We start from the raw sequence: 14807 nt of genomic DNA, 5'->3' as shown, positions 1-14807 counted from the left end.
GAGGCCTTGAACTAACACAGGTCCTCCCTGGAGCCATGCCTGGACAACAGCCGGAGAGTCACAAGTGTGTGTGAGTTCCTGAGAGAGACACAGTGTGTGTGAGTTCCTGATACGACTCTCCTGCATCCCTTGTGAGCAACAGTCTCCCTCCCCTCCAGGGCCTTCCCTGTGTGTGCCCCTTAGGTAAGACCCCACCAGGCTTACCAAAACCCTGCTCTTTTTGCTTCTAACTGACCAATCCAGCCCTAGCCTGGGAACCTAACCTCAAAGCCCTCCACCCTCGGAGCCTAATAAAGACACATGCCCCGGGTCCTGAGGCTCGCTCTGCATTCATCCTGCCTCACCTTCAGGAGTGGTCCCTCCGTGTGTACACTTCCTCCAAGACTTGAGAGTAATAAACTTCTTCTTCAATTCCCCTGAGGGCTTTTGAACTGGGCTCGCCATCTGACACCCGGGGCTCCATTTGAAAAATGTTAATTTAACACAGTCACAATGACAGGCATCATGAACAGGACGACTGCCCTGGGGAACGCCTTTTAGCTGCAAATGGCTTGCAGACTGGCTCTCCCAGGGAAGTAACTAACTGGGAGGGTGCACCACTTGCTGGTTCCGTTGCACTGCTTTGCTTGATGCCTATGCAGAGCACTGCCTCGGCTTCCCATCCTAAAGCGCAAGCTCGGAAAAAAGCAACCAGAGTTCCCTGGACCTTGAACCTCGGAGCATGCTCACTGGAGCTGGTTGGAGGTGCTGTGAACGTGTCTTCCACCTGTTAACACCCCGTTGGGGTAAATTCCACCAGTGAGCATTAGACTGATGGTTTGTTTCCTGAATCTAAGCCTGGACAAAGCTGCCAACGTGGGGAGAATTGGCTAAGATTTTCACAAGGTCCCGTTGTGTTAGTTAATGGCTGGGACACACTAAGTGGCAACCCTGCTCAGGTGTGGGCTACCCGATAAAGATGGCAGGCATGCCACTAGAAGGAGGAGAGGGAGCCCCACTCCCTGACCGCTGGGTTGGAGGGCAGCCCAGGACTCCACGCCCGTCCTCACTGAGGAGTGCATGGTTCCTCACAAAGTGTGGCCATAGCCCGCGGTGCCTTTCTTGCTGCACACCTTGCTGCTGTCACACTTTGTCCCCCAACCCTACGGGACAGCAGGAGTCCCACCCCTGGCTCCTGGTGGCATAAGATCTAATGGCCCGATATAATCAGTCTGAGCACCTGCTGTCTGCGCCACCTAAAGCGCCTGAGGAGGTTAGCAAGCTCCTCATGAAATGCAGAGCACGGAGCAAGCAGCCAGGACGCTGTGCAGCCTGCGGCGCACCAGCACGCCAGGGCGCTGGTTCTCACCCTCGGGGTCTAGGGGCCAGTCCTAATGGTCCTGGGCCACTGCACCAGTGGAGGCTGACCCCAATGCCAGGGAGGTCGACTGGGACACCTTGGAGAGGGAAGTGGCCTCCTATGAGTCTGACCAAGGACCCACAAATGCATAACCTTTTAAAGACCCCAGAGCCTGAGGGCCACGATGAGGCATTTCCTCGCATCACCCCTAGCTGACCTGCCCAGACCCAGGGGCCGGCTCCTCTTGCTGCGGCGCTGGCTGCTCTGTGCACAGTTCCAGCTGCGGCTTTCCGGGTGACACATCCACGACAGACCCTGCTCCCCTTGCTCCCCCCACCACCTCCTCCGCACCCCAGATTCCCACCCCCACTCCTGCCACGTCTTCTCCACAAGCCCCTCCCTGTGTCCCCCACGACCTGCCTCACACCACAGCCAAGTGGGCCAGACACAACAAACATGTTCTTCCAAACCTCTGAAGAGGCCTTGAAGGTGAAACGACATTGGATCTGCGTCGTGTTGGGCCAGACCTCCAGCCCCGCATTCCCGTCTATCCCGCAGTGCTTCCCAGTGATCAGCCCCTGTGATGATTCCCTCCAGAGCACCGCAAGCCTCGCTCAGGCTGAACTCCATCCCTGATCTAGACCCAAACGGTGCGCCCTGCGGGTAAGCATCAGAATAACGAACCCCATGGGCCGGCTCCGTGGCTTGGCGGTTAAGTGTGCGCGCTCTGGTGCTGGCGGCCCGGGTTCGGATCCCGGGAGCGCCCCGAGGCGCCGCTTCTCCGTCCAACGCGAGGCCGAGTCCCACATACAGCAACTAGAAGGATGTGAACCTATGACATACAACTATCTACTGGGGCTTTGGGGGGAAAAAAACTGAATAAATAAAATCTTAAAAAAAAAAAAAAAAAAAAAAAAAAAAGAATAACGAACCCCCTCGGCCGTTCTTTCTGAGGGCTGTTACCTCTGCTCCAACGCAAGGCTGGGCCTCACCCTGCAGACTCACTGCCCCGCCCCCGTAGTAAATAGCGTCTCATTCAGATTCTAATGTGGCCCTGACTCAAGGGGCCAGGGGCACCTCCACCTGACCCTCCCCACCCACAGGCCATCCAGGGAGATAGATGACCCCTATTATTGCAACATTGTTGCCTTTATTATTCCAGCCATCCTTCACCCTCCCGGCCTCTCACTGGAGACCTCCCACTCGCTTACCAAAAGGGCCATTCTTATTTCTGTGCTGTGGGGACCGGCCATCACCACTGGACTGGCCGCACAGGAACAGGTGCTCATGCCCTACCCCAAGAAGATCCAATAGTAAAAGCCACCTGGCAATTCTCAGCCACTAACCAACCACATGCAGACATAGGCCTCACTCCGAGTCTGATGCCGCAGGCCTCACTAGCACAAATGCTGGTGGACGCTCCGCTGGCTGTGGATCCCTGCTGGCTGAACGGGGCGGAGTCTGCTCTTTACAGGGACCTCTTGCTGCATGTCCATTACAACTCAGGACGGGACAGGCCAACCTCCAGAAGCCGTCTCAAAGTACACAGGTCATGCAGAGTGTCACTAAGATACTTCAGCAGGTCCTACCCTCCCCGGGTCCCTGATTTGTTCTCATGGCTTTTGCTGTCCCCTTGGGCAATGGCTGAGGATGGGATTTCAAACAGAGTGAGTCTGTTCATCAGAGGCTTCACCGTGATTGCGTTGGGTCGACGTGCTTTACGTGGCTTCAGAAAGCAAGACCCGTGTCCTCTACCACACCACTGCTCAAGCAATTGCTATTCCTGACGCCCCGGCACCCACGGTGGGTTGTCCGGAGTTCAGCTGAGCTGCTCCCGAGTCTTGCTGCCTCAGCTTCGGTTAGTGTGGCCAGCGGCCTGCAGGGGCCTTGAGCTGGCCCTGGCCCCACCATGGAGCCCCTGTCCTAGGCAACAGCCCACAGAGTCACAAGCAAATAAATGTGAATTCCTGGAATGACTCCCCAGCAGCCCTGTGAGCCACAGTCCCTGCCTCTGAAGGCCTTCCTTGTGTGTGCCCCTAAGATAATGCTTCCAAATTGCTTACAAAAACCCTGCTTTTTTGGGTTTGAAGTGATCAGTCTGGACTTAGCCTGGGAACCCCAAAGCCCTGTACCCGCGGATCCTAAGAAAGGCATGTGCCCCAGGTCCCGCCTCTCTCTGCCTGCACCTGCCTTGACCTCCCCAGGTGGCCCCTCAAGGCACTTCCTCCAGGACCCTTGAGTAATAAACTTCTTTATTTCAATTCCCTGTGGTCTTTTGTTGAACCAGGGCTCACCATCCGACTCCCAGGGCTCCACTTAACAAATGTTAATTTAACAAAGTCACAACAGTGAAATAAACCTGTCACAAAAGGACAAATGCTGTGCGATTCCACTCATATGAGGTCCCTGGAGAAGTCAGATTCACAGAGACAGCAAGTAGGATGGTGGGTGCCAGGGGCTGGGGGAGGGGGTGGGGAGTGAGTGTTTAGTGGGACAGTCTCAGTTTTGCACGATGAAGAGTTCTGGAGATGGATGGTGGAGATGGCTGCACAGCCATGTGAATGTCCTTAATGCCACTGCACTGTACCCTTAATAATGGTTCAAATGGCAAATCTGTTACGTTATACCACAATAGAAAAAAGTTATTTTCTTTGGTGTGATCGTTGTGCCAGCCCCAGTAACGAATATGGGGCCATGATTTTTCAGGGCCCTTGGATTGGTGGACGGTGGATGCCTGTGCCCATTGTGTCTCGCCTTTCCCTCTGTAATCCAGATTTTTGGTGAACAGAAGTTCTTAGTTTTAATGAAGTCAAGTGTATCCTTGTTCCCTTTATGGCGGGTGTTTTACACTTGGGTAAGAGCTCTCCGCCCGTCCCAAGGGTTGTGAAAAGGCAACGTGGAGAGCTGCGGGTGGATCTCCTGCCCAAGGCCGGCAGTGAAGTCCGCACACAACCAGGGTTTAAGATTTGAGGCTACGTTCTCTAAACGAGTTCTTTCCCAGCTGCAATCCTTTCTCTCTGACAGGTTGGAACGGGGGCCAGCTCTTTCCTGATTGCTGGCTGCTTGGTAGATGGGACCCCCTTCTGCTCTCGGGCCCCACGGTCTGTGCCCGGGAGTCTTCCCAGGAGGGAGCTGCCCCTGCTGGCTTCCTGGTCTGCGGCCTGTGTGATGACCCGGCTAAGCTGCGGCCAGCAGCCTCCCCACTCTCAGCCTGCAGCTGGAATCTTCTCAGCAGAAGTCAGTCCCCAAAGGACGTTCACCGCAGCTCCGAAATAGTGGAGAGAAGCGTGCATGTGTCAGCGGAGGCGGGAGGGGGTATGACGGTGAGTCCACGCAGCCCTGACCTGCGGCGTCTGTGCTGGTAGGAGGCAACGTCCAAGGGGAGGAAGCGCGTCCTGCAGTCTCATAGATTTAGAGTTTACGTTTTTGTCAAATAATATGTCGTGTGTAGAAATACAAGAACATTCTGAAAAAACAGTGCAAATGGTTCCCACTGGGGTTGCAATCAGAGGGACAGGTGCTGGGGGGCTGGCGTGAGGGGGGGAGGAGATGTTTCATTTGAATTTTTAAAACTGTGTGGGATTTTTGTTGGTTTCAACTTCGTTTGTAGGGTATATTTTCCTAGTGAAACTAATAAAACAAAATTAAGACGGGGAGGAAGGAATTGCTCAGCTGTCTGTGTCCTTGGTCCCAGACCCCAGGTTTCTAGAGACATATAACCGAACGGGCCCTGCCTGTCGGAGCTGGACGCTCCTTGGAGATCTCGACCCAATGCCCCTGGTCCAGGGTGGTGCAGGGGGCAGCCCAGCACCCGGAGTCTGAAGTTCAGGTGAAATATTGGCTCTGCCGCTTGTGGGTGTGGCTGCCTTGGGGATGTGATTTCTCATCTAGCCTTCACCCTGGAGTCCCAGCCCCATGGTAATTTATGGTAATTTTCTGACTCATAGTTATAATCTCTTACAGAAACTTGGAGAAAATGCACATGGAAAGATTGGATATGGTGGTGCCACCATCCTGCCTGGAGTTGTTAAACCCTTCGGTGGTGCTGGAAGGAGGCCGGGCCAGCCTGTGTGCACTGCAGAGGCTTTTGGAGATGATTTACTGTACGGTCGCCACCCTATTTTGCTGTGCAGAGGCCGAGGCCCGGAAAGCGAAGTGTCCGACCAAGGCCACTTGGTGTCCTGAGGCAAGGCCGTTCTGGACAAGGCAGAGGGAGGAGCCAGCCCTCCCTCCGTGAGGACACCTGCACAATCTCCACATGCATCTCCCTTCTGGGAACTCGTCTGTGCACCGGGAAGCTGTTAGCTCTCTGGGTGGTCTGGGTCCTGCTGCCTCTTCCGGAGAGGGGGAGGGGCAGATGATCCAGGCCGAGAGTTGTCACCCGTTTCCAAGGGTGATTTGGGAGAAAGGTGAGAGGAGGACACGACCACTTGTCCATAAATGCAGGTGGGCTGGTGTCTCTCTTTGAAGGGCACTGTCCCAGGGCCGGAGCCATCCCCAGGGTGTGGGCCTCTGGCAGCTGTGGTGCCTGCTGTCTGGGGCTCCTGGCTGCAGCCGTGCCACCTGGTAGAAATATAGAGCCAGCCACGTACGTAATTTTAAATTTTATAGTAACCATGTTACACAGGTAAACAGAAACAAGTGACATTGATTTAAATAATATATTTTATTTTACCCAATATGTCAGAAATGTCTTCCTTTCCACCATGTAAGGGAAGTAAAAATCATCAAGCTGTTTCACACTCCTTTTCTCGAGTGCTCAAAAGGCAGCGTGTGTCTTGCTCTCACAGCGCATCTCCATGGACTTGCCGGGTGGCCGACAGCACGTGTATTGGACATAGATGCCCTCGTGGCCGGTTTCAGAGGAGGACACAGGGCAGCTGGCCTGGCCAAGACTGGCTTGGCTCCCAGGCCTGGCCTCGCTCCTGAGGAGATAGAGATGGGGAGACGGTGAGGACCAGCTACCCGGCGGGGCTTGGCCCGGAGCGCAGATCCAAATACTCGGACCCGGGGTTCTGAACGTGCCTTCCGCGGCGCCGCCCGTTTGCTCTGCTCGGTCTGTCCCTGGACGACGCTGGGGTGTCTCCCCTTCTGCACATTTGCCCGCAGCCCCTCCCCGCTCATGTGGGGCTCCCTCCGCCCCCTGCGAACCTCCCCGCACTGGGATCCAGGCCTCTTCACTTCTGCGCCCCCCATCATGTCATCTCCCTCCTCCCTGCAAAACGCTTCACTCCCACCGTCCCCGAGACGTTGGGGGGGGGGGGATGACACTGCTGGCCGCTGGCCTGACTGTCCCCTGGGCAGGAGGGAGGACTTTAGTACCCGTCAGGTGTTTCCTCCAGCCCCGGCGGGCTCTCTGATGCTGAATCTGCTCAGGCAGAGCGCCGCGGCCTTCCAGGACACGCAGCTATGAGATCGCTTCTAACCAGAACTGGAGCAGGTTTGGAGCCTTCTAGGGCGGGGAGCATTCTGGGGGACCTCGGACCAGGCCAGGAGCTTCCTCCACAGGGGCGAGAACCGGATTTCCTGGCGGTGCCCCAAGATGCAGTTCTCCACGGAGGTCGTTGGGAAGCGTTCGCTGGCGTTTCCAGTCGGCCCTCTCAGCAGCTCTCCAGGGCGGTCCCCACTCTGCTTCTCCAGCGTCCGTCTCTTCAAGGCTGTTCCTTTAGTCTTTCAGCTCAGCACAGACTTTGGTGGAAACAGTTTTTCTTTTTCCTTTTTTTTGTGAGGCAATCCCACGAGGATGTCCAAAAACATTTCATTTGTAAATTAATCCAGCCAGAAACAAAACTCTATGCAGCTTGAAAGGGAACACTTGACGATCATTAAAATGTGTTGTAATTATCGCCCCGCCCTGCTAATCATTTGCCAAAGTGAGATAAGGCAACTGACAGACAGCTCTCCATCTCGGCCTCTGCCCCCGCCTCCTCTCCCGGTGGCCCAGGCTTGGGGAAGGTTCTCAGGGCAGGGTCTTTTCCATTTACATGGTTTATGTGCTGCTAAAACACCCTGGGACTTGATCAATCCATCCAGACTCCAGAGCAGGGGGTTCTGATATACGGCATAAATCCAAGTCTAAACCTGGCTCACCACTTTCTAGGTGCCGCGTAGGCACCATGGCAGCTGCTTTATGAAAGCTCGTTTTGTGAATAAAACGTTGCACGTTGTAATTCGGAGGGTACGGAGGAGGAAAGAGCATGGCAGGTTCCACGGTGACCGAGTAAGAGGGTGCCTGTCTGCCCGACCTCTGGTGTTGGGGGTCTGCCGTGCACACACGGGCAGGAGGGGCGCATGTGGGGTGCGAAGGGGGTGTTTCCTTTTCTCTCTGAAACTAATTCATTTGTGGCTGTGCCCCTCGTTGGTGACGTGCGTGGTCAGCATGGCCTGCACCACTCCATGGCTGTGCTTGGCAACTTCAGTCCTGTTTCTTCAGCCCTGACCCAGGTACCTTCAGTCTCCAGGGCTCTACAAGGCCGAGAGCAGACAAGAACAGTCCTGCTCTGGCGGGAAACCGGAAGAACGTCCGTGCACCACTGCTGGGACCATCCTCTCCAGAGAAGATTAGTGTGCAGGGAGGTGGGCCTTGCAAAGTGCTAAAAAGGGGCTTAGCTGGGCGGGTCCCTCCACCTTTCCCCAGGGCTCCGGGGCAGGCAGGCGGCAGTTCCCACTTGGTCCCTGCTCGGTGGGCCATGTCTTCAGATGGTGAGTCCTTCCCAGGAGAGGAGGGCCGGCTGGGAGGGTGGCAGAGAGGCTGGGCTCAGGGCAGGCCTTTCTTTGGCGATGTCTCATGGGTGCGGAAGGGCAGCCTCACCTGGTGTGGTTGGAGGTTTTCTGCGAATGGTGACATTTGGTGTTGGGACTTGGGAGGGGGGGCTAAAACGCAAACCAGACCTGCAAAAGCCGCCCTCCAGGAACTCAGGATGGAAGCAGGTGTCCATGGTGGTACAGTGTGTTTTCATGTTTTCAGCTCAAAAGTTGGAGAATTCCCTTCTGTGGGGTGGGGTGGCACTCCGGAGCTCTGAGGGCTGGGGGGCGGGCGGTGGAGCCCAGACTCACCTGGGCCTCGTATTTTGCCGTTTTTCTCCACGGAGTGAATCCCGTTTTGAACTGAATCGTGTCAGTAGAGAGCCGAACTCTGATGGACTCGGAGTGGGGGCCCCAAGCTAAAACTGAAGACTAGGGGCTCCCCCAGGACACGAGAGGAAATACAAGCGTTAGTGTTAGAAATTCCCCCATTGTCAGGTTTTTCTCTCGAGAAATTTCCCTATGTTTTGGATTTTGGCACCTCTTAGCATTTGTGTATTTGGGGTCCTAGCACAGGCAGTAGAGACGTGTTAATGGAGTCTCGGCAGGTCCAGGGCACCCAGGCCAGTACCTCGATGTGCGCATCTAGTTGCAATTAGAGTTTACATGCCAGACGCCCTGAGATCTGTGTGGGGCGCCCTGACTTTCGTGGCATCTGTAAGACGTGCGGGTGAGGGCGGTCGGGAGCGGGTTCTGCTGCGGGGCCCGAGCTCCGCGCCTGGAAACAAGTCCCTCTCAGCAGAGGCTGCAGCTCTACACTGCCCTGGACGGGGGGCAAGCGTCAGTGGACAGATGTGAGGCCTGAGGCTAACGCCCCTCCTCTCACCCAGTGTGTGTCTGTTCCAGCACCCCAAGGAGGCCGCAGGCGCAGGAGGACCAAGTTCAGCAAACACCAGTACAAGATTCTTACTGAGGCCTTTGAGAGGGATGCCTACCCCGATATCACCGTCCGAGAAGAGCTGGCCAAGCGAACCCAGGTCCCTGAGTCAAGAATTCAGGTGAATGTAAATCCGTGCTCCTTGACGGGAGGGAGGGGCCGGTGAGGGACCAGCGGATTGAAAGCCTGTCTAAACTCTGGCTTAAAAAACGACTTTGTGTTAATCCTCTCAATACCCCTGTGAGGTGGGCATTATCCCATCCACTGGGTGGGAAAATAAAGATCAGAGAGGTTTAGTAACTTAGGTTACAACTCCAGCAAGGGATGGAGTCTAAACTGGCGGATGTGGGTTATATCCTCAAATATTTACCATGTTAGAAATGGAAACCGAGAAATTTCAATATATGCACTAATTCATTTAAAAATAACCACAATAAACCCTTTACATGTTAACTTAAACAACCTATTTTTCAAGAAAAGCAACCACATTCTCACAGCCAGAAAATTTAGTGCGAGGAGTGGGAGGAGAATGCCAGGACTGGAGCTGAGTGCTCAGATCTTTGCATCCCATCTGTTGTGCGGGGTCTCCAGCCTCTGGAAAGTCCCTGAGAGAGTAGAGAGTGAGAAGGGGCAGGCAGACGGCGTCTGGGTGTTGTATCGTAAAGAAAGTGGTTTTGACCTCACAGCGATCCCCAAAAGAGTGTCAGGGTCCCAGGGGTCCCGGATCATTTGATACTTTGGGTCTCAGCATTGGGGACATGCCACAATCCCCTGAGGGGGCTGGGTCCCGCCTCCAGGAAGTCTGCTGTGATGAGTCTGGTACAGACTGGGAATGGGGAATTTTACCCCCGTCCCCTGGTGACTGAAGTGTGTGGTCCAGTTTGAGAAGAACTTCGGACCTAAATGGAATCCGATTCTCTGAGTGGAGCCCAAATATCCGCAGGCTGTTTGGGAAGACCGCCGGATGATTCTGACGTGTAGCCAGGATTGCAGTCTCTGCCCTGGACCAGCGCTTTTCGCTCCTAGACTATCAGGGTCCCATCCAAATCTCTGGGAGTGGGCCGGGTGTTCAGAAGTTTTTAAACCACCGGGTGACTCCAGTATGGGGACCCCCTGCCCCACAGCCGCTCGAGGCCTGGACGCGTGCTGTCACCTCCTGCAGGGCTTTACAGTCTACTGACGTCTGGGGTTCCACTGGGCCGGGGTGTCTGAAGTCTCCCCAGGTGGTTCTCGTGTGCGGCAGAGGCCGAGCCACCCCACAGCGGGTCTCAGCTCCCGGGGCCCCACCCCACCGTGTCCTCCCTAGCCCCTTCCGGGGTGCTCAGGAAGACGGCGGAGTGGGATGGCATCCATTGAGGGTTGACTGTGTGCCAGGCGACTGTTAAGAATTTTATTGTAAAAAAGTCTACGTAACCCCAGAGATAATTAAACCACAGCCCGGAGAGGGAAGGGTTACCAGAAGCACCCAGTAGGCGCTCAGAGGTAAACCTGGACGGTGAGGGCTGGGGCGCTACCTGGTTTTAGAAGCAGTGGGAACCTGAACTGAATTTTTCCAAATGAATTTCCACGTCTTTCCATGGAGCGCCCCCCGCCTCACAAGCTGCTTCAAACTACAAAGTGACCGGGATACAGAAAAGCTTAGCGATAGCTGTAAGCAGTGACATTAATTTAGAGAGAGTGGAAAGCCTCCAGTGGCCTCGTATCAGCTGGCTCGGGACCTGCACTCAGAGAGAGGGACAGGCAGCCCACCAGGAAGTGATTGCAACCCTCAGAGGTGGGTGCAACTTCATAACCATTTACAGTCAAAAGAACTGGACTTGGAACTTCAGTAAACGGTTCCGGTTACAGTTCGCAGCTCCTGGAACCGGGATGTGAAACCCTGAAGTTCAAGGTCTCAGATGGGTCCGTGGCGTGGGTCCCTCAGGAGGCACCTGGGAGACACGCAGTTATGCCCAGAGGGGCTGGCAAAGTTTGCTGGGCTGAAGATCTGATCAGCATTTGCAAGGGCCCAGAGGGAGGACAGCTGGATTGGTTTGGGCACAGACCAACATCCAGCACCCAGCATCCAAGGCCCACCGGCCCTGGGCGCAGGCAGCCTGAGGCCAGGGTGTGTGCAGGAGGGAGCAGGGCTGGAGTTCCGGGAACCCGACCTTTGGAGGATTGGGCCTTTGTCTTGCAATTCACTGGAGGAGTTTTTTTTCTAAGCAGAAAAAACGCCTGGTGTGTTGTTTGTGTAGTTCTGCTATAGCTCTGTGTACCTTCAGGGCTCAGGGCTCAGGGCTCACCTGGCTGCTGGGCCCGTAGAGAGGCCGCTGTTGTGCTCCTGGAGAGCAAGGGGGGGCCTGGCTGAGCGGACGGGGTGAGGGCTGAGGGGGCCACCAGGAGAAGAATTAGTCCTGGGGGGAGCAGGACCACATCTCAAAACCTGGGAGGGCGGGAGGGAGGAGGCCGCGTGGCCTGCCCAGAAATGGGGAGAGAGGAGGCAGGGCCGCCTGTGTCTGGGCAGGGAGAGGAGGCAGAGGAGCAGCTGTCCTGCCCCCAGGACTCGCCTGGCCCCGGGGAAGGACCCAGCGAGGAACTGACTCTGAACTCGGGTGGGGGTGGAACGGGGCTTTACTCAGAGGGGTGTCCGTCTCACTCCTTGTGTTGTGGAAGGGAGACACCGGAATAAGCGAGTGTCTGGGGCAGGGCAGGTGCACCATCGCTGGAGGGGCAGAGCCTCCAAGGCAGCAGGAGGGCAGCCCAGGTCCAGTCAAGCCCCGAGGGGGCAGTGGGCGTGGTGGAGGCTGTGGCGGCCTCCAGAGGGGTGCCCTGTGTGTTGGCTCGGGGAGCAGATTTGGTGGCTGGTCCTGAGTTGGAAGGAGGCGATGGCTGTGGAGGCCAAGGGTCAGTGTTCCACTGTCTTCTGTGGTCTGGGCCGTGTCAGTTCGTATATTCAGCCCCTCGCTGTTTTCCAGTATGTTTTTAATACATTTTTGATTATTTTGACAAATGCTTGTTTAACACATAATGAACGTATCTGGAAAAAAGGGCAATGATCTCCAGGGCTTTAAAAATTCTGCCGGAAAGGGCTTCTTTGTTGTTTTCCAGTTTTGTGTTGATTGTTTCCCAGCCTCGCGGAGAGACAGGGGATGTGTAACACTGAGTTTAAAGCGTGCACATGACGCTTCCATACACTTACATGTCCTGATCTGATCACCACCTGCATCCGTCACATAGCCACATGTCTTTCTGGTGGTGAGAAGGTTTCCCATCTACTCTCCCAGCAACTTGCAAGTGTGCGACACAGTGCTCTTGATGGCAGACACGACACGTTAAGGCTATAACCAGAGGTTTGCGCCCTGTGACCAGCATCTCCCCATCTCCCACATCCCCCCGGGGGGTGCTTATTTGAAAGATTATCTGGAGAATAAAGGATCCCTTGCGGTTGGTGGGTAGAGAGAAGAAGGCTCAGGAGTGAAAGCAAGAGGGGAACTTGACGAAGGCAGAGCGGGGCACACAGTTTCACAGTGGCAGCTTCCACACAGCGTGGGCATGTGCCCATGTGTGTGTGTGTGTGTGTGTGTGTGTGTCCATGCGTGTGCGCAAGCTGGGCGCTTTGGGGACGTTCTCCTGGAAGGTAGGTTGGGCCACACAGTGGATGGTTTGAATCAGCCCAGCCAAGGACTCTGCCTTTATTCTGAACTCTAGAAGTTTCATTTGACAGCTGTTTAACTCAGCTCACATGTTGCTTAGTGATGGTGGTCATGGGCTGAGCTTGACTGAAAAATGTCTTTTCTTTCTCTCTCTCTCCCTCCTCTCTCTCTCTCTCTCTCCCCCCGTCTGTCTCCCTCTCCTTCTCTCTCCATCCCTGCCCCCCAGGTTTGGTTTCAGAACCGGAGAGCTCGAATACCCAAGAGCACCCAGAGGAGGCCTGGTGTGGAGGCAGACGCCCAGGTTCCAGGACCGGGTCGGGGGGGAACCTGCGCCCCTGGCTGCCCTTGTCAGCTGGGCCTTCCGGGGCCCGAGAGCAACGCCGGCTGCTTCTCCTGGGAGTCAGAGGATGCTTCTGGTCAAGCCGTCCCCTCGGGGCATGCTGGTGTTCTGGGCCTGAATGTGGCCTCATCTGACCTGGAGGTTCCAGCCAGCGCACTCAGCGAGCCTTCTGGAGACTTCCATCCCTCTCCCTCCCTGGGCTTCAGCCCTGCAGCTCTGTATCCTCTTCCCGCCTCCACACAGCCCTTCTCACAGCTGGAAGCTGGTGGTGCAGGGACTCATCTGGGGGACCCCAGCCGGCTCCTGGCGTGTGAGGACGGGGCTGTGCAGGGCTGGGCGCAGAGTCCTCCCGCCAGTGAACAGCAGCCCTGGTGGGGCTGGCAGCCTCCTGCTCTGGATCTAGGGATGTCGCCCCAGCAGCCGCTTTCCCAGCCCCTGGGGTCCTGGGAGCAGCTGCCCCATCTGCCCCAGGAGCCCCCTTGGCCCCAGGGGTCCCCTCCGCCCCAGGAGCCCAGGCAGCACCCTGCTCCTCCTCCGAATCCGCTCTGGCCTCAGCTCTACCCAGTGGAGGTGCCTGCCGGGCATCGGGAGCAGTTTCCCTCCTTCCCTCCCGCCGGAGACAGGACCTCGGTGGGACCCCTGGGGCACCCGCCCAGCGACCGCAGCCGTGGGGGCAGCACTTGAAGCTGCTGCCACAGCAAAATGGTGGAAATGACCTGAGTAAGTGTGAAGCGCTAGGAGACGCATTAGATCCACTGTGGTTCCTCTACACATCGAACACGCTGCAGAATTGAAAGGGACGTGCAGATCCGCGTACTGTGCCGTGGAGAGGTCCCCCCGACACTCTTCTCAGGGAACGAAGTCAGGAAGGAAGGGCACAAAGTGCGGGGCAAGCAGGCAGAGGACATAAGGGGTCTCTTTAGATGGGGAAAAAGGAATTCTAAAAATCCTGTCCTGCCTTGTGTGGAGTGACCGACTGGAGCACTCAAGATGTCCTGTGAGGGCCGGCCCCGTGGCTTGGTGGTGAAGTGCGCGCGCTCCAATGCTGGTGGCCCAGTTTCGGATCCTGGGCGCGCACCGAAGCGCCACTTCTCTGTCCATCCTGAGGCCGAGTCCCACATACAGCAACTAGAAGGATGTGCAGCTATGACATACAACTATCTACTGGGGCTTTGGGGGGAAAAAATAAATAAATAAAATCTTTAAAAAAAAAAAAAAAGATGTCCTGTGAACACCTAGAAGAGCTCAGAGACGGTGGAACGTGGCTAACAGTCAATAAAGTGTGAGGATTTGCCCAGCCAAGTGTGGCTGCTTCTGGACGCTGAGCGTGTCCCTGCCCCTGGGCAGTTTCCTGAACACGAGCCCCCCTCTCCCAACTCTCCCTGTAGGGCCTAATGCAACCCCAGCGTGAGATGAGCGGGTCTGAGGGAGGAATGGGGAAGATGAATGAAATGCATCTCTGCTCTCCAGTTCACAGTCTGGCCTGGGCCCTTCCAGTACCCACCCGGCCACACCGACATAGGGAGAGAGACAGACACACGTTTCCCTTTATTCCCTTACGTTCTGTGAGGTCAGGAAAGGGCCGACCACGCGCAAACTGCCAGGACGTTCGTGAACAATGGTGCAGTGGCCTCTTAGTGCACGCACGTCCACCCACTTGTCCCCCTCTGTCGGGGGGGCCTCCCAATCCACCCGCCTGTCCCCCTCTGTCAGGGAGGGTCTGGGGAGGCCTCCCCGCTCTTGGGCCTGCCTCACAGCCTGGAGTCTATAATTGGATCTTCGTCAGTGCCTGGGTCTTGGACTCCAGACCAC

At 56.1% G+C, this 14807-nt stretch overlaps 1 protein-coding gene and 1 long non-coding RNA gene across 3 annotated transcripts; one reads left to right on the top strand and one right to left on the bottom strand.

Annotated features, from left to right (window-relative positions):
* Positions 1–5986: 5986 nt before the first annotated feature.
* LOC147914469 (uncharacterized) lies at positions 5987–7864 on the bottom strand. Its single transcript, XR_015555481.1, has 2 exons — positions 6662–7864; positions 5987–6264 (listed from the first exon to the last, which is right to left on the bottom strand). It is a non-coding gene; the product is annotated as an uncharacterized LOC147914469 (long non-coding RNA).
* LOC106803937 (uncharacterized) lies at positions 6593–13737 on the top strand. Of its 2 annotated transcripts, XM_087444795.1 has the most exons (4): positions 6593–7559; positions 7773–7915; positions 8990–9141; positions 12882–13737. In XM_087444795.1, exons 1-4 carry the CDS (start codon positions 7537–7539, stop codon positions 13677–13679), a joined length of 1116 nt encoding a protein of 371 aa, XP_087300921.1. In that variant the 5' UTR covers positions 6593–7536; the 3' UTR covers positions 13680–13737. The 2 variants fall into 2 exon arrangements, with proteins under 2 accessions (XP_087300921.1, XP_014652481.1); XM_014796995.2 differs by lacking the exons at positions 6593–7559; positions 7773–7915 and adding an exon at positions 7938–8041.
* The last annotated feature ends 1070 nt before the right edge of the window (positions 13738–14807 follow it).

The sequence above is a fragment of the Ceratotherium simum genome, chromosome 20, assembly GCF_057802395.1.
Source record: "Ceratotherium simum simum isolate JZ-2026a chromosome 20, ASM5780239v1, whole genome shotgun sequence".
NCBI lineage: Eukaryota > Metazoa > Chordata > Mammalia > Perissodactyla > Rhinocerotidae > Ceratotherium > Ceratotherium simum.
The sequence above is the reverse complement of the archived record's forward strand: the minus strand, read 5'-3'. Positions and strand labels throughout refer to the sequence as shown.